The following is a 27,137-nucleotide window of genomic DNA, read 5'->3' as shown; positions in this document are numbered from 1 at the left end:
AAATTATGTATTACTGCAGGATTAATTAGGAACATGATCTATGAAAGATGAAGTTCCTGATTGTAACGTAAAACTCAGAAAAACAATCAAGTCTTAAATCCCAAGGGGAATATAAAATAAAGCAGTAATTTAAAGATATAAGGATTTTGCTACTTTCATGAACAAGATTTTAACAAGGGAAGGGATTTATCTCTTCAAACCTACCATGCATTCAACAGCAGTTATTTCACCAAATTTTCTTCCTTTTGAATTTCAAAATGTAGTAAAATAATTTGGGTAATGATGCTTTTGGACACAAGAGATTAATAAGAGCATACGGTATAATAACATACGCACTGCTTAAGCAAGCACATATATTTTCGTCCATATTTGTATTCTTTAAATAAAGCATAAGTCTTTTGAATAGGTTTTTTTATATTTCTAATTCAAGCCATAGGCTCATTAGATTTGACATAATTGAGAAGAAAAAAGCTTAAGAATTTCAATAAAAAATTACTCCCAAGATTATAAATAGATGCTTTCCTAATTAGGAATATTGGAAAAATAATTTTTTTTTGTTCAGCATACTACAGAGGTTGAGAAATTCACCATAAATGTACATACAAATATATATATCTGTATATACATATCCCCAATTGACCATAAGTTACCAAAAATTAAATATTCTAGTTCCGTGTCATTTACTAGGTCCTGGTGATTAATTTTCAAGCAATGAAAAATAAAATATATCATATTTTAGTGAAATAAAATCATCAAACTGGTTTATCAAGCTGACGTCAACAAGCTCACCACTCTGCCCATATTTGTTCATATTGAACACTGTTCAAGGTGTTCGGGAAAGATACTGCATTAATATTACTAATTTGGAGTAAGAAAAAAAATGAAAAGCTGACTTAAGGCCTCTATTTACATTTTTATAACTGCCCTAAAATAATATTTGTGATTTAAAATTGGCTAAACCAATCTGATCATTTTGTTTAAATAATGCAATATAAGACAAGCATAATGCAATAAGCTCACAGTCACATGCAGAGAAAGCCTAAAGAAGCGTAACGGTATAAGAGAGAAATTGGAAGAAAAAGAAAAACAAAGCTATTTACTAAATGCTTTCTTGAGACTGACAGAACAAGTTAGAGGTCTGTTACATGCATGCTAAGCTTGGTGGAATTTTAAAATACCATACCTTAGGGGTGATCCGATGAGCAATGTAGGAGGGGTAGGGTTACTCCCTGCATTGTGCCGGCGCCGTACTGCCTGGCGCCTAAATGTGCTGCGTTCACGGCGAAATGACACTGCCTCCTCGCTGGCCTGTGCTGCTGCATCAAGACAGACTTAGGTCAAACAGGAGCCTAGGTCAGAGGCGTAAACTGAGCCTGTCCTCCCCAGATACGACAGCTTAACAGTGAACCTATGAAAACCTTTTGGCTCAGTTAGTCAAGTTCCCTCTACTTTGAGGGTGGGAAGTCAGGGACTACACACATTCCTTTTTATTAAAGATAACTGTTTCTTTAAAAATAATGTTTCTGATCTGTTATCTGGCCTCACCGTCTTCTCTTCAACCTCAATTTTCTATTTTAAGATCTCTGTTGTTTTAAATCTTTTTCTAAAAGTCTTGTTTATTTAGTCCCATATTCCTCTACTAGCCCTTTAAGTCAGCCTTAAAAGTACTGTATGTGTCAGTTCCAACCAATGGTAAAGGGGCATTAATTTCTTCCTTTCATGAAGACAGTAAAAGCAACAATGATAGTACTTGTGATGACGAGGAGTCAGGCAGTAAGTTTATCTCACACTACCCTGTGCCACAGTTTTGGCAGCATTAGGTGAAACTGCTGCCTGCTATGCTGCACAATTAGCTTTTTAAATGCTCAATTCAAGGTAGCGTGTGTATATGTTAACTGTAGAGTAGTTTGCTGCCATCGAACTTTATTCAACTCCATGCCCTCACACTGGTCCCCTCAACACTAGGAAGCAAATGTCAGCAAAATATCACCAAAAAAATTAGAAACCCATAGCTTAATCCAAAAGCAATAAAGTACAAACTAAAACCAAATATATAACAATGAGAAAATCAAAACTATGGCTTAATAGAATTACATAAAATTTTATAAAATCATGACTGATTTGGGTTTCTAACACAAAACGCAAAATGATGTTTATCCATTTGAATCTAAAACAATTGTTTCCTATAGTGATCTAAATATTTTAAGAATCATTTTGATTTTGAGAAAGGATATTTTGATACTAAATATGAATAAAGACAAAACAACTTAGTCCAGATGACATTTTTTTTTACAACAAATGAAAATTTCTTTCTTTTTAGCAAGTATGAAATGGATTACAAAATCAACAATGTTGTATTTGGACTTCAGTTCTCTGACAAGCGTTCTTGACATTTTGAAGGCGTTACTAATTCTCATCATTATTCTGCTTAGCAACAGCCATTTCCATCAATTTAAATGTTGATTTTAATAAAGTATTCTTTTAAATGTTTACACTTTTATCCCTTCCCCAGGCTGCCCCAGTGAATGTTCTTTGTGCAATTAATCCATTATAATTAGGAATATATTGATTACCTCCAGAAGACATGGACTTCTCTATCTTTAGGCAATGTTTTCTTTTATTAAAGGGATGACAAGCACAGAATTATTTCACCCACTTGGCAAGATTCTGCTGGTAAGAAGTGTAAGTCACAAATAACGGGTCAACAGTTTACATTCCTTCTTTCTTTTTCTGCTCACGCACTCCAGTGACATTCTAAAGTTAGACAACTAAATTAGAATTAGGCTTTGGGGCTTTGAATCCAAACCAAACTAGACTCCCGGAGCTAATACTTCTTTTCTTTTCTTTCACCAGTTTTATTGTGATATAATGAAAATTCCTTTAATGTGAAAAGGCTGTTACTTGTGATGTAAAAGCTCATGTATACAAAAATTATATATGACCTGTGAGAACAAATAATGTTGATTAAATATGATTATTTAGAACTGTGCTGTCCAACGTGGTAACCACTAGCCATATGTGGCTATTTAAACTTAAATTAATGAAAATTAAAAGTTCAGTTTACCAGATTCATGACCCACATTTCAAGCACTCAAGAGCTGCATGTGGCCAGATACAGACACTTCCATCACCACAGAAAGCTGTATCGTACGGTGCTGATTTAGAGAGTCAAGGATGCCTGTTTGTCACTGTAACCTACAGAGCATATTGTGTGCTTTGCCTATTCCTGACAACCAAGACCTCAACAAAGGAAACAGTAACCAGCACTGTCACTAAGAAGAAAACATAATATTGGCACAGCAGTCATTGGATGAAGGATAAAACAAAGCAAACAAGCCACTTGAAAGAAGAAATGAGAAATTAGATGAGTGACTCGTATACCTGTTAATGGTTCTCAGACGTCAGTAAGGTTAATTTGGGTTATGAAATTTTAAGTCACTATTTTAAACCTCAATTCAAGACTTATTTTTGAAATTATATTGAAGATTTCTATTCTTTCGTTGTAATAAACTATTGCTCAATTTACAGGTCAATTCACTTCTTTTAAGAAACTTTCAAACATTCTTTCTAGTTTTAGATATGTTGTTTCAACCAAAATAACAGAGTAAATTTACCCAGCTAGAATTTATAGAGAATAATTTAACCCATAAAATGTACTAAAATTATTCAGAAGGATTTGGAAAAAAGTAATAGATGATCACTGAATATTCAGAACAGGAAGAAGGGAAATAGGAAACAGCTTTCTTTACTATCTTCCTTCTACTGAGGACTTAGTGGGGTTAATTTAAAATAAAAGCTAGTTATTCCATATTGGGACAAAAAAACAAAACTACAGTGTCCATTTGTAGTCAAAATGTTCTTTGGCTTCTCCAGAAGGCACTTTTTTTTTTTGCTAGTAACATACCACTTACATTTTGTTATCTGCAAAATAACTATTAATTATTTTCTTAATAAAATAGTTTTAGAAACATATCAAAAGTTTAGACATCCATAGAACAACATATTAAAATGGAGTTATGATTACTGCCCATGTTATCCTCTGTAATATTCAGGGTATAAATAACCAATGATAAAAGAATATTCAATGTTTACTAGAGTCATCCCTTTAACAGTAGCTAGGATCACACATTCGGCTGAAAACACTGTGCTATTATTTATGGTCACACAAATAAGATTAAACCATGCCCCCCCCGGGAAGGTGCTACTTATATAGAACATTTCCATTTAGAACAGGTTTCAGTGGGGGTCCAGTTCTATTAGAGCCGAGGGGGAAAAAGTGTCTAAAGCTTAAAAATAATTTGCTGTAAGCATGCTCAGTCACATAAGTTATAGCCTTACTTGATGAAAATTCACTTCCACAATCCAACTACAAAAAACTTTTTGAATCCTTTAACTTTATAAGAGAAAGAAAACAACAACAACAAAATCTTTTAACTAGGAAACCAGAGAGGAGAGAGAAAACACTTTAAAACCTGGTTTTGAAGTTGATATTGCTTAAAACTCAGTATCCCCTGGCAAAGAATAAAATTAACTAGTATAATAATAAGAGTATAAAATGCAAACAGTAAAAATTTAGCACTCTAAGTACAACTAAATTTTATGCATGTGTAGGTAAAGGAGAAAAAAATCACAAACATTCAAGTGATTCAAAAACCATGAATGTCAAGACAGATATAAAGCACTTTCAAGGACATATATTTAGACAAATGTGAATTTTTTAACATTTAAAAAAAATTGTAAGAGTCTTGGCTTTCTAATTATTTCTTTGTGTTAAAAAGACTTCAAGAGACTGAATTACAATCATAAGTTTAAGAGAGAACTTCAGATAATTTACCTGTATTTCTGGAGTAGTGATACAATCATTCAATTAAGTTTAAACATTCTCATGCACAAGGCACAGATATCCGAAGATGTTTTAGACAGCTGTGGTCTGATCTATTCCTAAAGACCACAGAGAAAACAAAATACACACCTCCCGCCTAAGGAGTTATTTCCCATTTATCTCAATGAGTTAAGGAAAATTCTACACATTCTATAGTGAATTATTTTAATGCACTATTTTTCTTTAATATGGGGGTATTAGAACAATAGACTTCCAGTTTGTTTTAGTCTGTTAAAAAACAGGGAAAGCATTAAAGGCACTAATATACTTTCAGGATGACTGGGATGGCACAAAAGAGCACAATTTGGTGAGGCAGGAGGTGAGGGTTGTTCATACTGTATCTCAAAAATTGGAAAGTTATGAGCAAAAATACATATAGAAAAAGATGTCACTTAAAAATGATGCGAATCATACAGCTGACTGCTCAGTGAAAGGATTCATATGTAATAAGCTGCTTTCTAGTTGTTACATGCTGCTATGGCTGGCCTCTTGTGATAGCTCAATGGCTAGTAAATGAATTGATAAAAATTTAGACAGAAGACACTGCTCAAGAAAGGTGTTGTTTTCAGCAGGGAGTGTCTATTGTAGGAAAAAAGGAGTAAATTTGGGAAGATCACGAAAATAAAAATGTGTGTTTTGGTACCACAGAAGCAAGCTGTTTAAGCAAACACTTTAAGGAAAAAAGATGAAAGTATGAAACAAATATATACACATTTCAGAAAATTAAAATATATATGTAAACATTCTGAAATACACTGAAATATTCTTCAAGGTAAAAATTATTTTACTTAAGAATTAAGTTACTATATGAAGAAATGAACATTCAAATGATTTTGCAAAAAAATTTTTAAAGGAAATATTTTAGTCTAGGCATGAAATCCATTTTATCTAAACATCTTCTCCCTTTCTTACTTTCCATGTCAGTCAAGAATGATGCTAACATCAGCATGCAAAGATTTTGTTCTAATATAGAAACAAATGCTTATAAGCATCATTTTCTGGGAGGCCAAAGAACAAGAATCTGCACAATTTCTAAGCATTCATTCTGAATTAAAATAATTTCCATCTATGAAAACATTTTAAAGGTCTACTCTATTTTTTGACACATAAACCAACAAACAGTAGCAAACAACAACAAAATTATTAGCTGTATCTTGAGTTAGAGGATTTGCATATCTTTATTGATACTCTCCATAATCCCAGGCAGTCAAACAAATACAGTTGGGTAGACAAAGTTAAATGATACTCTGGAGTCATTTCGGAACAGTTCCTAAAAGATATAGTTTAAGGATTACTTACTTTCATAGGTGGTTCCTAATCTTTTTGAATCCTTTGCAAATGGTCTGATAGACCCTCTCTCCTGGAAAACTGCACTCAGAAACAATTCTGAATATATTTTCAGGAGATTCACATAATAAGGGATCATTAGTGAAGAATATATATTTGAAGTGACATATTTGAAAAGGAAAACTTCCTTACAAATGGCATCAGTGTCTTAGTTTTCATAATAAATCTAAAAAGCACTTGACACATGGAAGCTTGTTAGAGTCTGATCATTAACTGTGAGACATGCTTAAACAGTTATTATTACTGTTTCACAATTGAGGAAATTGAGACACAGGTTTAACAGCTTGCCAGACTATCTAGTTAGTAATTAGAGGTGGTATTAAAATGGAACTGTTTGATTCCTTATACAGAACTTTACTGCTGCTAGAAAGAATGGGCTGGTTTTGGGAATTTGATACACAAACCCTCATTTGCCTCATCAATAAAATACCTCGTTTCTTGACACTGCTTTAAGAGAAGATAATTTTTTCAAGTAACTGAAGCATCCAAACCTGTTTACTACATCTAATGAGCATTCTTCTATGTGGTTTTATATGTCTAAGCTTTCTTCTCAGTATAGACTAAATATAATACAATCTTTCCTTAGTCACATACATTTATTAGTACGTTATACTGTAATACAGCATTAAGTTATGATACTATGATGTCCTTGAACAAATTAAGATAGTTTGCCCTGCATTTAATGACTCCCTACCATTGTGTTTTTGGCACTGGTGTGTATGGTTATTCCAGCTTCCGTAGAATTAGCAGTGCGTTTCTTCTGCTGTCATTATTTTTAGCCTCTACAAGCACCCCTCCCTTTCTACTAATTTTCTTCTTCTCACTTACTATGTTGACTGGGAAATCAGAAAATTAAGTTTCTTAGAATTTAGAGTCCCTCTATTCAGTAAAATAAAACAGCTTTAATCCACATATTCTTGTCTGTTCAGTGGTCTTTGTCTTTTTTTTTCAATGATATTTGGGATCAAATTTACATGTATGGTACAAACCCTCATAAACTGTTTATCAAGAAGATTTGGCTTTTCTTTAAATAAAGTGATATTCCCTTAAAAAAAGACTATCTTTGGTTCCCAACACAAAAATATTATAATAGGATCCTATTTCATGCTTATAAAATAGTGACCCAAGTATTACATTCAAAATAATTTTCTCAAACAGAAAAACAGAGGTTGAGAAATTCAGAAAAAAATACAAAGAAAAACAGAATGAATATAAACCTTCCTATTCTGGTTGCTCTTTATAGTCTGTTGAATCAGGCAATATATAAGTTTAAGTTACCCAAAAGAAAACAGGATAATTTTCTATCATATATAACTTGTCTGTACTTTTTATTCCTAAAATACTAGTCATAAGTTATTAAAGATATGCTTTATAATTATAAAAGAAAAATTAAATGCAAAAACAAGAGATCATCAATAGAAAATGTCTTAGCCTGAACATAAAACTTTCTTCCTGCCTAAGCAATCACAGAACATTATTGATGAAATCCAATTTTAACCGAAGTACTAGATTAATGGTGAGACATCCTATGAAAACAATCATTTGCTATGTGACTGAGTATCAAAAGAAAAGTTATATGACATATTGCTGCCAAGGTAAGATTAAAATCCATATTACTAGATTAGATGTTAATAAAAATATTTTTCTTTTTGGTATTATGTAAGAAATTAGGAATTCAGATTATTTATTTTTACTATTATTGAGTTTCACAATGGCACAATGAGAGTATCTTTAATGTATTTCTGTATCTAATCATTTTCTTCAACTTTAAGGACAGGATACATATGAGTAGCGTTAACAGACTGGCCTGTGAAATAGAAACATCAGCACTATTAAGCTGTTACTATGTGCCAGGCACTGTTGTAAGCATTTTACATCTATTAACTCCTTTAGTCCTCAGAAAAACCCTATAGGATGGGCGAAGCTGGGGCGAAGTGAGAGCAGCATCGACATACATACACTACCGAATGTAAAACAGATAGCTAGTGGGAAGCAGCTGCATAGCACAGGGAGATTGGCTCGGTGCTTTGCGACCACCTAGATGGTGGGATAGGGAGGGTGGGAGGGAAGCTCAAGAGGGAGGGGACATGGGGACACGTGTATGCATGTGGCTGATTCGCTTTGTTGTGCAACGGAAACTAACATGGTATCGTGAAGCAATTATACTCCAATAAAGATCTATTAAAGACAAAAAACAAAAAACAAACCCCTATGGGATAGACACTATTATCATCTCCATTTTAAGATGAGGAAGCCAAGGCTTAAGAAGGTAAGCAGCTTTCCCAGAGTCACGACTACAATGAGCCCATATACTAACAAGGATGTATGACTCCATGTCACTGTATTAGGTACCTGCTATTTTAGAATATTTTATTTTAGTACTTTAAAGTACACTTCCTTAGTTCCAACCTTCCACAGGACCAACACCCATTCAGCTTAAAGATAAGACAAAAAGAAATCGTCGGAGAGTTCATTAACACATCCAAATTCATTAGGATAAAATCTACTTATGGTTTATGTATAGCCATGTGAATGGTCAAGCAGTATCCTCTGTTGTGCTGACACATTTCAGGAGTAGAGTATGTAAAGCAGAATAGATAGCCAAGAAAAATTTCTCCTAGTTATCAAAAAGAAGTAACAATCTAATAAATTTTACAAAGTATTTGGGAGTCTATATAATTTTTAAATAATGAAAACCAAAATATATCCTCTCCCACTACCACCAATCATCCAAAAAGCCCAAACAAGACCCTAATAAAATGTCATGAAAACCAACTAAATATAAATCCAATACGTTTAAGCAGTTTAGTTTTGCTCTTATTTTTATTCTAAACACACTGAAGCTCAAATAAAAATAGCCCCGACAATGCCTTCCTTTGGCAAAAAATGTTTTTTAACAGCCCATAGATGATTACATTTATTCCACTAAAGTGCGTGGAAATTTTTAGTTCATTATTTGTTTCTTATTAACAGTCGATGATTTGTTTTTTTTAAAAAAAAATTAGAACACAAACAAATGAAAAGCTGGAATCTGGAAAAATGAGGGCTCATCTTAGTCAAAGATCAGCACTGAGAAGCAAGTAAGACCTTCATATAACTTTTCCTAAAAAACAGAACGCCCCACATCCCTATGAAAAGGAAATGGCATTTTAAATACAAAGACATAAGATTTACTATAGCTCTTACACATATTTTAGTATTTACATTTCAACAATATTTAGAACAGCAATATTTTTCTATCATTGCATATTCACTCTTAAAATTTATTTTAATGACTTTAATAAAAATTAAGCTATAATTTAAAACCCAATAGTTTCTTGCATATTGTGAACATATCTGATATGATTTGTGTGAGAAATCACTAAAAGCATTTCAGACCTTTTATAAAAAACAGAATGATACCCACATCAAAGACTTGAGGGAATTTAATTACTATACTGTCACCAAATGATTATAACTTCAGATATAATTAGTTCTCAATATTTAGGTCTGACAGACTAGTTTCTTCCTTAGGTACTAAAGATCATTTTTTTACATTCCCATTAGAAATTAATCTTTGTTAGAAACTATACCAAAAGAAGAGAATGTTTACCACATTATGGACTTTTAAAACACTGTGGGTGAAATCAGAATTCTTTGAGAGAAAAAGCTTGCTCCTTGTTTCAGAATGTTTGTGCAAACAAAAAACTCAGCTTAACCTTTCATAAAAGACTGAACATTACTACACCAACAGACTATAAACTTTAAAACTAAAGATATAAGCTTTATTAAAGGATATGAGGTGGAGGATAAAAAAGCCACGTGCTAGCTAGCAACACAGGACTTCATTCTTCTGATTCTAGTCAAGAATGAGATTCCATAATAACCAAACAGAGTAAGCAAACTATTCTGGGCAGAAAGAAATACCAAGAAACAACTCTGAAATAAACAAAATGGCCAATACACACTGACAATATAAAATCACCTATCAAATTTTGCACAATTCCTCATAAACCTGAAATAAATAAGCTATTACTTTAATCAAAACACCATCACTGTTATCATAGGGAGCACTATATATCCACTAATGGACAATAAATGTCAATATAAACTATAAACGCTGATTAATAAATTTAATGTGAAGTTACAGAAAAAAAATAAAATGTTTTTAATGCCTAAAACTTGAGTAAGCAAGAAATAAAACCAAAGAGACAGATAAAAAAAAGAGCCACAAGTTTTCAAAGTACATAGTCAGAGCTAAAGTAATATTTGGACAAATCTTATATAACAGGTTGAGTGACCTAATTCTGAAAGTTCAGTAGCACACATTGTATAAGAGAGAACTAAAAATGGTTTGGCGCCCTAATAAAATTCTACATTTTGTTGTTGCTATGGCTGTACGAAGGAGGAAGGGGACCAATTTTTTGTTACTCCTGGTAAAACATTAACAGGTGGCAAATGGCTTAGAAAAGGTGAATGCCATCAAGAACAAACTGACATACTCAAATAATACAACAAAAAAACATTTTCTTGGTGTTCACACCAAAACCTTTTCTAAGATAACCATCTCCCTCTTCATGGAAAGAAAGTTTATTTTAACAACATAGTGGAAGAGGGGCTATTAACACGAAATACACTCTAAACTGGTACTCCAATCAATAGCACCAAAAATTACAGTGACTCCTGGGTAAATCTCTTCCTGCAATTTACTTACCTCCACCGACTGCGTCTTGCTCTTCGCCTTCAGGAAATGCAACCTGGCTTGGCAAGCTATTCCTAGATCGAGTGACTGTCTCTAACTGGGAAGCCCGTCCCAATAAAGATAGCTCATCTAGCACCTCTCCCTCTTTGGCCTCGAGATCTGATTTTGAAGTGGTTAAGGGTTCTATGCTTTCCGGTGCCATCAGCCTAGTGGAGTCATTCAAACACGCTACTGTGCCGCTGTCCAGGCTCAACACTCGGGCCCGAGTCTTGGCACTATTTGTGCTGGAAGTCCGCCGTGCTGTCCGCTTTTTGCCAGTTCCTTCAGGGCCCAGATGGGCTTTGTGTGCGTGCTCAGAGTCGGTGCCCCTCTCCTTAGGGGCGTGTTTGGTCTTTAGGGCGCTGTATCTGCCCTCGGGAGACTGACATGAATGAGAAGTGGTGCTAGAAGAGCTGTCACTGCCGAACTGGTGAGCAGACTGAACGCTTGACGCTCTGCTCAAGTCACTTTGGTCACTGGAGTCCTCATCGTGACAGAATATAGCACTATGTGGCTTGGTAGCAGAAATACCTCGAAAGGACACGTAGTCCCTGTGCCGACTTGAATCAAAACTGCTAGCCCGTTTTTTTCCTGTCCGTCTCCTGCCTGACTTATGAGCAGAGGCTGTCCGGTGGATTAAGCTAGAGGATTTAGGTCGTACATCCCCTTCCTTTTGCTTTCCACCAACATCTTTACCAACTTTTGAATCCACTGAAACAGCTGACTTATCGCTCTCCTCCTCTTTGTTTTCAGCAGTTTTCCCAAGTGGTGTGTCCCCCTGTGAAGTAAATTCATTTGCATGGGGGTTTTTATTGGCTTCCTCAGATGCCGAGGTGCTGAGACCTTTCTGATTGTGCATATCATCAGTGCTATTAGAATCCTTGGCTTCCTGAACCCCACTATTCGTACTCACTTCCAAGGCAGTTTTCTCACTGCTAGTCCTTTTGTCACTGGCACAGCTACTCTTGTCCTCTGGCTCAGCGCAGCACTCTTTCTTCTGAGCGCTGTTCTTTCCCACTTGGGGAGACCCCTCGTGCTCTGACAAGATGCTCTCTATGTGCGTGGAGCTGGTCTGCTCGCTTTTGTAGCTGCTGGCGGTGCTGTGAGTGTCCCGGTCCGTACCACTGCAGTAGCTCTCTGTCGAGCCACTACTGCGCGTGCTCAGGCTCCGCAAGCTGTCCATGCTTTTGTCTGCTTTCAAGGGTTTGCTCTTCCCACTTTTGGTAGGTGGCTGAGAATTACTGTTTTTCAGCTCACCAACAAGCTGAAATTGCCCAGATAAACAAGAATTTTCCACCAAGGATTCTTTGGATCCAGAATGAGGCTTGGAAGATTCTAACTCACTAACAGGATCTAACCCACGTCTTTGCTGATACAGAGGGAAGTCATTCAGTGAAGTGTCTGGAAAAGCCACAGCAGAGCTAGAAGTCCGTGGTACACCTCGCGGCCGGTGATCTTTCCTGTAAGAGTGTGAATGTAAGGGGACAAGAGATGCTACTTCTGTGTCACAGGCACTGGACAGAGACTGCTCGATGTGGTGGTGGTGGCTGTGACTTGGCAGGCTCACTTTGTCACTGAAGTCTCTTGGTAAGTCCTGTCCACATGAGGATAAGGACGGCTGAATGGAGATGAAGGAATCATTGGAGACCAGACGGAAGAGCTTCCGATCAGTTGCCAAATCTGTTTCAAACACATATTTGGAAATGTTAACACAAATCTACGATCTGTTTTTCTACTGTTTAACAATGGAAAGAATTCACAGTGTACCATAAAAGTATAAACAATTTCTCAAGTAGCTTACTGAATAACAGTTGGCCAGTCATTCCAAAGGGCTGGTTTTATTTCACAGCTGTACAAAGAAAGCATTCTACTAACGGAATGAACTCAACTTCCAGATCTTCAACTGGCTTCAGAAAAAGTTCTATAGATTATTAACAATAAAATAAGAAGCAACGAAGGATTATACTTAAAATGAACCTGGATTTCTGTGCGAGTTCTGTCCCTAACTTACTAACTGGGTAACCTTGGGTTACCTTTCTAAGCCTCTGTTTCCTCATCTGTAAAATGTGATATCAATCTCACTTAGTACCACGGAATAACTGAGTTAATAACATAACGTTGCTTAGCACAATGTACGGTAGCTATCATTATTTTACCTTGCAAAATTAAAAATCTTTAAAAAAAACTAATATAATTGCTTTACAAATCCACAAAAACCTAGAGTAATCAGAAACAAACAAAAAAATCAAAAGGCTGACCAATGCACAGACAAGATATGATATAATGATATATGTTACTGTTCACAGTGGTTGAAAAAAATTAAAACAATAATTACACGGCAAAATACTACGTTTTATCTTTCACCACAGATGCAACAATTACAAAATGCTTCATGAAAAAAAAACATATCCCTGGGCTTCCCTGGTGGCGCAGTGGTTGAGAATCTGCCTGCCAATGCAGGGGACACAGGTTCGAGCCCTGGTCTGGGAAGATCCCACATGCCGCGGAGCAACTGGGCCTGTGAGCCACAACTACTGAGCCTGCGCGTCTGGAGCCTCTGCTCCGCAACAGGAGAGGCCACGATAGTGAGAGGCCCGTGCACCACGATGAAGAGTTGCCCCCGCTTGCCGCAACTAGAGAAAGCCCTCGCACAGAAACGAAGACCCACCACAGCCATAAAATAAATAAATAAATAAATAAAAATTAAAAAAAAAAAAAAAAAAATCCCCTCCTATATCCATAAGACTATTCCTTTAATTCTCCATTTAGGGCAGTGATTAGTGACTTGAGTTATCATATATACTATATATATAAATATAGATATAGATATAAATATAAATAAACCCATATACCCACCTACCTACATAGTAATTTATCCTGAAATATAGCTTGAAAACCGAACTGCACAATAGCTGATTTTTTATATACCTTTTGACAGATAAGGATGGTTGAATCTGCTGTTAGTTCAATAAAATAAAATATTATTGTCTTATTTGTCATAACTAGATAGGAAAAATAAAATAACAGATTCTATAATAAGTTAGACTCTTCCCAGTAGAGTTACCTTAAATAATAAAAGCATACATTTTCCCCTAAGATTAATATAAAATAAAAATGAACTACTAGAAATATTTATGTACTTTAAAAAATCTAAATGTAGATTAGATCTAAGTAATTAAAAACTTAGAGGTACCCTCTAGAATGTACCATACAAATTATGATCTATAAATGACATATTAGGCTTTATCTTATGTTTTAAAGTCTTCAAGATAAGTGAAACCAATGTTCTTTTCATTTGTCCAAAACTGTGCCACTGTACTTGGGTTCTTATATTCTCTAAAAACCCAAATTTAAAAATTAGTACTGTATTTACTTTTCTGTAGTATTAATTTATAATGTTATTTCTAAAAACTCTCTATATCCCTAATAAGCAATTATGGGATGGTGGTGTAATAGTCACATTTCAAGGATATGAATTTCATAAAACAAAAACTTAAGTAAGTAGTTGAAAATCACTAATTCTAAAATACAACAAAAGACTTTTAAAAAAATACTAATGATCAAAACCAACTCCTTTCCAAGACATTAATAAAGCAGAAATTTAAGTTTTTCATTTTAAAAGACGCAGCCAAACTTGCTTGAATACATGTGTTTTTTTCAGTGTTGCTAAATAAATATACCATAATAAGTTTGACTTTGTCAGGAAGAACTTTAGGTGGTTTTAGGAAACTTCCAAGTAAACATGTCTTCTTAGACATTTTTCTTACTGAGCAATACCGTCAAAGACAGGCTCTAATTAACCCAGAGAGATACTATTTTTCATCTAATGAAACTTTTTTCCAGTGATAGCTACCAGTAGTGTTCAGGATAAAAAAAGCATCTCACATACTGCCCCTGGTGGTGCAAACTGGTGCAACCAACCTTCTGCAAAGCAATTTAGCGATGTTGCCAAAAGCCTTCAAAAATATACTTACCCTTTGATCAGTAGTCTATTTCTAGAAATTTTTACTAAAGGATAAAAATCAGATATGTGAATAAGGTTTTAGAAAAAGGTTGTTCGTCACAGGTTGTTATAAAACTCCTTAAAACACAAAACTATAAAAATGTCCAATAAAATTAGGTTGAATAAATTACATTGTCTAGTAATAACACCATGCAGGCACTACAAATGTTTTCAAAGATTATGTAATATGAGAAAATACTTAAAGTGAAAAAGATGGCACTATATAAAAAATATGACTCCAGTCTGTAAGAGTTAAAGAGACTACTAAGGGTATACGTACATATGTTTGTAGGAATGTTAAAAGTAATATACCATATTTAGCCATAAAAAGGAATAAAGTCCTGACACATGCTATAGCGTGCAAAGTGAAAGGAGCCAGACACAAAAAGCCGCATATTACATAATTCCCTTTATATGAAATGTCCAAAACAGGCAAATGCATAGCGACAGAAAGTAGATTAGTGGTTGCCAGGGGCTGGTTGAAAGAGGAAATGGGGAGTATAATGGTTATGGGTTTCCTTTGGGGGTGATGAAAATGTTCTGGAATTGGATAGTGGTCATGGGTACCCAAATCTGTGAATATACTAAAAACCACTGAATTGTATATATAAAAGGGTGAATTTTATGATATGTGAACTATACCACAATAAAAAATAAGGAAAAAAGTGATACACGAAAAAATATTAACAACAGTTATCTCAGTGGCAGACGTGTAAACTATCTTCTTCCTCATACTTAACTGTATTTTCTAGAATTAACATACTACTTTTATAAACAAAAATCATATCTTCCTCCTCTCTTCTAGATCATCCCCATCAATTATAAAAAACAAGCCGTTATTTCTCTTACATTCTTACAAAATCCAAATCTCCTCCTTTGTCCTCACTTCCCCTGCAAGCTATCACCTTGTATCTCTGATCTCCTTTACAAAAATTGACCAAAAAGTAGTCTATATTCGCTGTTTTCAATTCATCTCCTCTGACACGTATTCTAGTCCCACCCCATTAAGAAGCTTATTAAGGTCACCAACAACCTCTACACTAAGTCCAATGGTCAAGTCTCAGTCTCATATAACTTGGCCTTTCAGCAACATTTGACAAAGCTGATCACTGTACTCTCCTTGAAATGTGGGGATACACACCTCTACCTCACCAGTTGTTCCAATTCAGTCTCCTGGATTTATCAGACTGCAGTGGCTCAGAGCTCAACAGCTGGAACTCTTCATTCTTCTATCTATACTTTCTCTTTTGTAGGTCTCATCCAATTTTCTGGCCCCATAATAACTGAAGTTCAGAAATACATGTAACTAGTTCCTCCATCTTCTACCCAGCCCCGGTACTATACAGGGACGGACTAGAGTTCTGATCTTGGGTAGGGAAGACGTGAGCGAGGCTGGGGAGGGAAACTGTAGATAACCCCTTTTTAGAAAATGTAGAGGACACATCCCCATAACCTCAGTTTTCTCCCAATCGTCCTGAATCATGTTGATAAAATGAGTGCCAACTAGTCAACTAACTGCTAAACTAACAACTAATTAAAGGTCACTGTCCTGTAAATCCAAACCAGCCAGAGAGCCAGAAGAGCCCCCGCTGATATTTAAGCCAGAATGAATGACAGCCACTAGGTGGTGCCTAACCGTAGCCAAGATCTACAGGGATTTGGCTCAGGGAGCCAGGCTGCCTCAACTCCAGTCCAGCTAACCGTAGAGGCTTCCCCTGTTAGTTCATGAACTTCACGTTAACCCAACCCCACATTTGACATAACTGAATTTTTATTTTTGATATTTATACACCGAAAACTCCTAAATTTAAAACCTCAACCCAGATTTCTTACCCGAAATCCAGACCTATCTAATTATCTACCAATTACTGCTGCTTAGAAGTCTAGCAGCAACTCATACTTGATATGCCCAAACTGAACTCCCTCTCTTGCCCTCCACCATGCTCTCCCCACTCCTGAATCTGCTCCTTCTCAGTCTTCCCCCTTCCAGTTAATGGAGACTCCACCCTCCCCATTATTTAACCCCAAGATCTTAGAGTCATCTATGACTACTATTTCTCTCACACGGTATTTCCAAATCCATCAACATATCTCTCATTAACATCTGCCACACACAGTCAGACCACTTCTCACTACCCTGATCTGTGCCCTGATTATTGCAATAATCTGCTAACTGAGCTCCCTGCAACAGCCTTTGCCCCTTTTAATATATTCTCAACACAGGAGCCAGAACAACTGTTAAAATGTAACACAGATGATGACACTTCTCTGCTCAAAACCCTATATAGCTGTTCATCATCTCCCTGGAAATTAAAAGCAAAATCTTTAAAATGGCTTACAAGACTGTAATTTGGCCTCTCACTTATTCTGTACCAGCCCCACTATTTCTCAAACCTGACAGGCATGTTCCTGCTTTAGGACTTTTGCCTGTGCTGCTACCTCTGCATGGAGGCCTCCTTCCTCCCAAATATCCCGAGAGCTCGCTCCTTCACCTCCTTCAGGTCTTTGAGCTTAGCGAGGTTTTCCCTCAACCGTTCTATTTAAACTTACGATGGCCAGAGCCCCCAGCACGCCCTATCCTCTGTCTCTATTACTACATCTATATTTGATTTATAATAGTATGTTTCCGTACTAGTAGTATGGAAGCCACAAGGGTAGAAATTTTTGTCTGTTCACCCATTATTTCTAGTACTTAGACTGGTACCAGGCACATATGAGTACTCAATAATAATTGTTAAATGTGAAATACGTGTGAAAATGTTACATGATAAAAGCAAGTTATAAAACTATATAAAAGTAGTATAGCATAGTGATTAAAAGCAGGATTTAGAACTCGATTTGAACTACAGAACTGCCACTTTGCAGATGGGTGACTTTGGGCAAGTTTCTTATAACTTTGCTCTAAGCTATGATACGCTCATCTATAAAGTGAAAATAATAACCGTATTAACTTCAAATACTTGTCGTGAAGATTAACTGGGTGAATGGATATAAAGTGCTTAGAAAAAGACCTAAACCAGGGTTTGATAAACTAAGGCCTGTAGAGCCAAAGAGGCCCTCTGCCTATTTGTAAGTAAAGTTTTAGTGTAACACAGGCATTCCCACCCATTTATATGTTGTTTACAGCCTCTTTCACTGTACAGTGGCAGAGCTGAGTGGCTGCAAGAGAGACCACGTGGCCAACCAAGCTTTACAGAGGAAGTGTGCTGACCCCCCACAGGGCAACAGTATGCACTCAGTGACTGTCAAACACCATTATCTATGTCAATATGTATCTGCCAGGGTAGATTTATAGGAATATAATTCCCAACCTGCTTGCACAAGGTACTTTCCAGAGGAAAATAAAGAGACCTATGACCCGTAATGGTAGTGGCACCAGCCCCTCTAAGATCACTATCCAGTTTCTGAGACACTAATGATTACATATTATAGAAAGGAACACTGTAATTCTCAAAGAGATTAATTCACCTTTCCTTTTTATAAGAAAATAGCTTCCATACCATATAGTATGTTTAAAAGTATTTTTAAGGGGAGAGGGGTAGGTTGTGAGGGGTGGTCCACAGAAGCAAACAAACAGTGACGAGGTACTGTAATTCCAAAAAAGCAGCTACAGTGATAAACCTAGAATGCTAAGTACCAGGAACAAAATATACTTGCAAGAATTAAGCCTGGGTAAAACACTAAATTAATGGGAAAATGTCACAATTCAGTGATCTATTTGTAACTTCATAAATAAGTTTCATAATTCAGTACAGGAAATTTATCACCTTGCCTGCCTATCAAACATCACCCATAAGCTAATAAAAACAACAGGCTGGAAACAGGGAGACAGGTTTCTAATCCAATTTTGGCTCACTGATTATATAACCTGGGATAATCTCCACTTGAAATGGGTATGACATATCCATCCTTTCATGTTTGAAAATTAAAAACCACACCTGAAAATGTGGCAGTTCTTAAAAAAAAAAAAAAAAAAAAGGAATTCTATAAAATCCAAAATACTCATTTATAATGGAGTTGAATAAGGAGAAAAAAAAAATATCACTTAAAACCAAAATTTCTATTAAAAATTAAAAATCTGCTACAGGCAGGCACCAAGCTGGAAGCAGACAGTTTCTCAGTAAGTCCAACAGCAAGTTATTTCTCTGTGAAAACACACTATTGTTTCTGCAGTTGGGCAACATATGCAGCAGTTGGCATTTAGACGTCATACTGAATGGAAAAGAACAGTTTTACATACTAGGTTATCACTAAGCTAAGCAAGATGCTCTGACCAATTAAAGGAATATAGCAGATTCTTATCTCCCATCTCACATTCATTCTGGGGCATATGCTCATAAAGTTTCCCTGTTTACTTGGCAGAACATGTGTAGCTGAATTCCAGAAAGCTGTAAGTACTTATAACACTGTGTTACTGTTAGGCTAGCAAATCATTTTATTTTAATGTTTCTAAAAATACCATATTAAATTATGATAAGTTTCTGCCAAAATATGAGCAGCACATTCCACAAACTCACCCTGGTCACCATAATACATAAGGTCATCATCAAGTATAATGTTCTTACCTTGTTCTTCACTTCCTTCCTTACAAAGACTAGAGCTCTGGCCCAGACTTAAACTGATATCATCAGAAGTCTTGGCGGTGTCTGTATCTCCTACAAAGTGAAGAGAGACCCATGAAGACATTATATGAAAAGTAAAGGCCGTACAGTGTGGCATAACAAGGAAGGACATGAGGGAGTACAGTAGATATTTATTAACTAAAGCAGATTTTGTATCAAGGGTTACAATGATGGGAGATGCATTAAACTAACAGGAAGTATCGTGGACTGTTACATCACATAATTATTCTCATAGTGCTACAAACCAAATACGGAAAGCCTCATAATATTAGCTAATACAACTATTTCTTTCAAAAGAAGTTTTAAAAAGGAAATGCAAATCATGTAATAACAAGTTGAAAAAACATAAAATCCCCTCCCAGGGAAAATTAGAGAGTTACAAAATTATAGGGCAAAAATAATAATGAATTTATCTGAAATAGATGTATTGAATAAAAGGGATATAAGATGTACAGGAAAAAAACTTTTTTTTAAGTGTCTTATTCATGCCCAATTTAAAGGTTTCACATTAAATTAGTTTTCTATGAACCTCATCAAAACCCATGAAAGCATTTTCCCTCAAGGCAAAGAAGTTTCCTAAAGATCAAAATTTATAATTCATACAATGTAATGAAAATGGTCAAATACTTTTATGAAATTTGGATGATGAAAGGAGACCACAATTTAAATCAATTAATCTTTAATATAAGATACATAATTTTGGGCTTCCCTGGTGATGCAGTGGTTAAGAATCTGCTTGCCAATGCAGGGGACACGGGTTCGAGCCCTGGTCCGGGAAGATCCCACATGCCGCGGAGCAACTAAACCCGTGCGCCACAACTACTGAGCCTGCGCTCTAGAGCCCATGAGCCACAACTACTGAAGCCCACACGCCTAGAGCCTGTGCTCCGCAACAAGAGAAGCCACCGCAATGAGAAGCCCGCGCACCGCAACGAAGAGTAGCCCCCGCTCGCCGCAACTAGAGAAAGCCTGCGCGCAGCAACGAAGACCCAATGCAGCCAAAAATAAATAAATTAAATAAATAAAAGTTTTTAAAAGTTTACCATAAAAAAAGATACATAATTTTATCCACAAAATAATTTCAAGAATGATTTTTCATTACATGTAAATATATGATACAGTTATCTTTACTACAAACAAAAAAGAAATGGAAAAGTCGGAGGTAACTTTTGGGTTAGATCACACCTACCTTTAATAGTTGTTGCTGTTCCAAGACGAGAGGAACCAGATCCAATCTGAAAACATGACATGAAGTAAACGAAATGCTAGCTATGCCATCAGCACAGACTAGCAAGATTATCAAATGAAATTATATTATCAAAACATGTTATGTCACTTTCACCAAAAGGCCATGATATATCAGAGCTGCACTCCCTGTCTGCTGTGGCGCACGCTGCGCATCTAGTACAGATTTGCTGAGACACTGAATCCCTCTGCGTACTCAGGACTGATGGAGCCCCCAGGGCAAGAGCCTCCAACCTCGAACAATCCGTGCCAAACGGTCATTGTCATTTTTATATTGCATCATGACATGTTCAAGTTATAAACAAAAGCAAAACTAGGTGTTAAGTCTACCTGAAATAAATTTAGACTTATCAGGGCATAGAAAGGGAAAGTTTGGAGGACATAACATACTAACAAAGAGCAACCTAAATCTTACTTTCAAATTGTTAGTAAATCAATATGTTCTTTCCTGAGTTTCATACAGAAAGTAAGTACTTCTTTGTAGGCTGCTATAACATATTTTTAAAGAATAAAAAAAAACTAAGGCATCTAAGAAAAAGGAATTTTTAGCACAAACTCTATAAACAGCACACTAATATCTGCGGAGCTTTTAGGGCTTATATTCAAGATGGTATAAGACGTCCCTAAAATTTCATAACCATCATATATTATACTATCATAAAAATCATAGAAACAAATACCACAAATTCCATGAACACATTAAGGAAACCAAATATAACATGACAGTTACTAAATCAACAAGTCTGAGTAACTCTTTTTATAACCTGTTTTCAAGGGATTCAAGAACAAAATTTTCAAGCAAATTTAACGCCTTATACTAAAATCAAGAACATTCATATAATACTCATATTTTGCCAAATCTTTTCTTTCATTGATTCAACTAAACAGAAGTATACAATGAGAAATTTGGTCAAAATATAGGTTAATATTGACTTTGAAGGGGCATGAGGGACTTTCTTGGTCTGGACGGCAATTAAATGGGTGTACACATATGTAAAAATCCACTGAGCCGTACACTTAATAAGTGTATACTACGCTGTATAAAAGTTATATGTCAGTGAAAAAGTAAGTAAAAATAAGCATACACATACAGGTTAAAACTACTAATAAATTCTTATGTAGCCAATAAAAAAAATGAGCTTTGCAATATTTTTTGAACTGTTTATTAAGTTTGATTCTCCTGATTTGTCCTAATTTCTGCTTTCAATTAGCCATAAAAGGCACTGCAACTAGACAGAAAGAAAAAGGCCAAAAAGCATTTTACTGCAAAAGAGTTTCATTCTTATCACACCTGCTAAACAAGTTGTAAAACTAACATATGTTATTTTTCTACTAGAATAATAAACATGTAACTTCCTACACAGAAGTTTAAAAACAAGCAAACAAAAAACACCATTTCATGCCACCCTTCTAAGAATTTAAACTTAAAAAAAAATGTTTTTTGAATATGCGTATGGTAGTCATTTGCTCACAACCTCAAAGTGTTCTCTTTTTCTCTCCTTAACAAGCTTCCCATTTTGTTCAAATGTTGGGCATATATCTTTTGATTTATGAGAAGAGGGCCCAGACTCTGATCTAGGTGTGTGCTCTAGTTCTGCTCAATGAATATATGGGAGAGTCTGCTGGAGGGCTTTGAGGAAAGACCTTTTCATGTCTGAGAAGATGGTGACCAAGGACAACTCTGCCCCACACTGTCACCTGCTTCTTAACTTTTCAACAGGATCATAATTGAAGCTGCTGTGCTCATCCTGCAACTCTAAGGAAAAGCCAAAAGAACTAGGGAAATTCCAACCCAGAGCCCTAATATTATTGAGCTGCTGAACAAATGCTATTAAACCAGCTCCAAACTTAGGTGACAAACATAAACTATTTCTTTAAGTCACCTAATTAGTTGAGTTCTATTATTTGGTGACAAAAGCAATCTTAACAGATACAATGGGTGGTTATGTTTTATTATTCATGCTTTTCTGTATTTTTTAAAGTTTATCCCCCCCAAATATAATGGAGTCGTGACTGTTCACACATGAAACAATAAGGGATTGAAAATATAAACCACAGTGCATACAAATAAAAGAATGCAATACAGTCCCCAAAATGTCACTGCAGAAAAACACTTAATAATATTAACATTCATGATACAGTCAGTAAAGAGAATCAAGTTCCAAAGAACAAGCGCACTAAAATCTCTCTTTGTTTAAAAAGTTTTTTTGATTATGACATTACAGATGATTTTTATTTTCTTCTTGTTATTTGCTAACTTTCTAAAAATAAACACATTCAGAAAAGGAAAAAATTAGGAAAAAAATGATATCTTCATACACTTAGAGGTAAAGTTTTTACTTAATAGGTCTGCACAAACTAAGATGGTCCAGTGTTTCTTCTCTTTGATAAGTGCCAAAGGAAAGTCCAGGAAGGATTATGGATGCCAGAGAAGAAAAATTACTTCCAACTAAAGAGCAATCAGGCAAGGCCACCTCCTCCATGAAGCCTTGCCCCTCTCTCTAGCTGGAAACAATTACTTTCTCCTCTGAAATCTATAGCCCCTTTTCTGTATCATTCCTATAGCAACTATTACTTTGTATCTTGTACTTACATTTACTTGGTAACATATATCATATTTATAACTTCAGTTACTTATAGACATCTACTAGGAAACTGCAAACTCTTTGAGGGTAAGACCCACTCCACATCCCAGACAAACAAAATGCCTTAAATACCATCAGGCACTAAAATATTTTAAGGAAGATAAGTGATAAAAGGGAAGAGAGGGACGGGGCGGGGGTGGCAATGGAGAGTAGAAGATGGAAAGGAGAAGGGTAGCAGTGGCAGGAAAGAAAGAATGATCACAATGACTATGATGGAGCTACTGTGTTCAAGGAGTTCACTATCTAGTACAGAAGACATTTATATACAACTATGATAATGTGCAATAAGATCTATATAATAAAACATGTGCGAGAAACATAGTATGTCTATATTGGTAATATCTCTACCGATATACAAAAAGCCCAACTTTACTTCCCCACTTCAGCTTCCCTAAAGGATAACAATAATTTTGTCAATAATTTCTTTTGGTATAAAACAGTATAAAACTAAAACACCAAAATCTAAGTAGCACAATAGCTTCTGCTATCTGCCCTTTTTTATTCAAGAGTTAATATTTTAAGGAAAACCAAATTAGATGTGCTGTGCATTTAGGTGCAGACATGCAATAATTACATTCAAGATGGGACTCCCTCCCCAAAAAAAGTAGGGTAAGTTCTAATGGACATGATGCCAAGGGTAGAGTTACCAAAGGTGGCTGGCCATTGCTGTGTCCTTTTGTCTGTCCTAACGAAAAAAAAAAAAGAAAAAGAAAAAGAAAAAAAAGAAAAAAGGTGTGGCTCTTCAAAAGTTTGTTGCAAAAGTGTAGGCTTATTCCTCAGGGTAATCTGATGTTGCTAATATTTGTCAGTAAGAAGAAAGGCCAGGTTTAATTAAGAATATAAAATGTGCAGCCATATTTAAGGACTAAGTCATTTCATTCTATAAAAAGAGACTGAGAAAAGCACAAGGGATAACCTATATGTCTCCAATACAGACAGACACCATGAAGGTAAATAAGCACACACTAGGAGCTGAAGTTCCTCAGGGCACTCACCACAACTGTCTCGATCAAAACTACCCCTGGGCAATGAGCATGTGGTATGTGCTCAGCAACAAAGTACTTAATTAATGTGAAAATTCTGTTTAAAATAATAGTAATAAAAGATAATCTGTAAACAATCAAAATACTATTAATGAGCAAGATAAACCCAAACACTGACTGACTGTTACAGACAAGAGAATACCTGAGACCACCATCAGGAGGAGGGAAAAAAGCAAAATAAAACAGCACAGGTTCCTACCTGGTTGCTTGGATCGAGGCCAGCATAAGAATTTCTTGAACTGCAACCAACTGGGGGTGTGGCCTCTCGAATGAACTCAGACATTTCAATGCCCCCACCAGGATCACTGTGGGGGAAAAATGAGAAAAGGAGAACAACTGTCATTATTCTGACACCAATGGTTTTCTTTCTGTTTGTTTTTTAAGTTATTATCCTTTTTTCTGTAAAACTAACAGGTTCAGATATTTAATATAGCAAATTGAAAAAAAATCATTCTTCTTTTATAAGTCTGATAATTTGAACTATTTTATAACCATGTCACTACTCCAAAACATTTAAAACTCCCAAACTGTCTATATCCAATCCAATATTAGAAACTGGCCTTGATTACAATTGTACCATACTAAATATAGCACATATTTTATGATATGTGCCATAAAACCACTCTAGCAAAGAAATTATTTGCCTTTTGTTTCCTAACAGCAAAGAGAAATTGGTCAGAAAGTAATCAGATCTTACACTCCCTGATTTCTCCAAGGGCACAGTCTGATGGAGCTGCATGATACAATGACGAACATGCATGAGAGCAATTATCCTGGTCAAGCTATCTGTATCTGTATTTCTTAAGTTAACAGAATTTAACTAGGATACTAACTTGTTTCAACAGAGCTGGGAACCTAAGATTTTAGACTTGCATGTGTAGAGTTAGAAGGCACAAGTTTAAAAAGTGAAATGATGCTATGTAGTAAAAACAGGCATTAGAAAGACAAAAGAGAAAAGTACTAGGTTCAAAGAACTAGGAAGTCCACATATAGAACTTAAAGATAATGGGATCCCAAAATAAGGAAAAAAGATCACAACAAATTTCAAAAAACTTAGACAATTAAAAAAAATTTTAAGTTGATATGTTGTATTTTCATTTTTATTCAGTTCAAGAAATTTTCTTTTTAGTGGGGGAGCCACTCGGCATACGGGATCTTAGTTCCATGACCAGGGATCGAGCCCGCACCCCCCGTGGTGGAAGCGGGGAGTCTTAACCACTGGACCGCCAGGGAAGTCCCCTAGACAATTTTATAATAAGGTTCCTCAAGAACACAACTTTTAGAACAATTCAGGCCTAAAAGTTATCATAATCCTATTTTTGCCCGAAGATTTTTACTCATTCTACCTAGTATACAAAGTCAGTCAATAAATTTTTTAGCTATTATTATCAAGGATAAAAGCTCTAGCATATATGCTCAACATTATTGTGGACATAAGCTATCTCACCATCTAGCATCTAATTCAACCTCCTGGTTAACAACAACAAAAAAAGCAACTCCAAATTATTCTGGTGAATCACCTCATCCCAATCTCTCATATGGCTGTGGGTAATGCTGACCCCACTCTCAAGTTCAGGGGTAAGCTCTACTGGCCAAAGTCAATCAGCCTATCCCAATCTCTTAGTCACAGCAACTAGTAGTTCTAGAACAAGCACATGACCCAACTCAGGCCAGAAGTGTTCTACTGTTGAGAGAAGAAACTTCTCTCTAGCTGCTTGTCTTAATGCTGAGAAGATGAGTCCTGGAGCTGCTGTAGCCATTTTACAACCATAAGGGGAGAGCCTGTCTAAGAAGCCAACTAAAAGAAAAGCACAGCCTGGTAAAGGGAACCAGAGTCATGAAGCTACTTGAAATTCTGCACATTGCCACATCTGAAGACATCCCTTAAACATAGACTTTTTGGTAATGTGAGCCATAAATTACCTTAAGCCTGTTTGGGTGGGGATTACAACAGCTGCAATCAAAAGATATAGGCAAAATACAATTTGCTTACAAGTTCACCTTCCATTTATGTATTTATCACTATAGCTGTTTGAATTCTAGTGTGTTTTTTAAATTAATGGTCTCATAACTACCATGTCCCTGTTTGCTCATTGGGTCTCTAACTTTAGGCCATTGGCTACAGTTAGCTAACGGAAATTATCTTTCTAACTTGTTACCCATTTACAAAAATAAAACATAATGGAACTCAGTTACAAACATGATGGCCAAGTCCGCATACAAATGTCCATGTGTGAGAAAAGTGGAGTACTACCAAGTTTGCTGGCCATTTGGTGTTAAGTCACACGGCTATCTAGGCCGGAATGAGAAATATTTTTCTAATTTGGCAAAATCTCAAGTGTGTATACACAGGCAGCTATCACCCACTGAACTAGTGATGAGTAATAACCAGCAATACTGTTAACCCCATTGGAATGCATTCTCTAATTAAGAGTGCAAAGAAATCAGAAGATGGAGAGCAAGGTGAAGACCAAGGAATAAAATGTTCTACGCCACAGAAAGGATAAAGAGCCCTCATCTTCCCTAGTTTATATGCATCAGCGTTAATGACATGTAATTCACATACCTTACAATTCATCCACTGAAACTGTGCAATTCAATGATTTTTAGTATATTCATAAAGTTGTGCG

The 27,137-nt window shown here is 35.8% G+C and overlaps 1 protein-coding gene across 3 annotated transcripts in view; it reads right to left on the bottom strand.

Annotated features, from left to right (window-relative positions):
• PCNX1 (pecanex 1) overlaps nucleotides 1-27,137 on the bottom strand; it is a 164,961-nt gene that overhangs the window by 95,729 nt on the left and 42,095 nt on the right. For 2 of the 3 annotated variants that reach the window (XM_061180983.1, XM_061180984.1), the window contains exons 3-6: nucleotides 24,707-24,812; nucleotides 20,764-20,809; nucleotides 19,518-19,607; nucleotides 10,923-12,629 (exon numbers count right to left, since the gene is read on the bottom strand). In XM_061180983.1, coding sequence (XP_061036966.1) covers nucleotides 10,923-12,629; nucleotides 19,518-19,607; nucleotides 20,764-20,809; nucleotides 24,707-24,812 — 1,949 coding nt within the window. Of the gene's footprint in view, nucleotides 1-1,183; nucleotides 1,317-10,922; nucleotides 12,630-19,517; nucleotides 19,608-20,763; nucleotides 20,810-24,706; nucleotides 24,813-27,137 lie in introns of all 3 variants that reach the window. The other variant, XM_061180985.1, reaches the window with a different exon arrangement.

Source organism: Eubalaena glacialis, chromosome 2 (assembly GCF_028564815.1).
Source record: "Eubalaena glacialis isolate mEubGla1 chromosome 2, mEubGla1.1.hap2.+ XY, whole genome shotgun sequence".
Classification (NCBI taxonomy): Eukaryota; Metazoa; Chordata; class Mammalia; order Artiodactyla; family Balaenidae; genus Eubalaena; species Eubalaena glacialis.
Note: the sequence above shows the minus strand (reverse complement) of the source record. Positions and strands in the feature narration are given on the sequence as shown.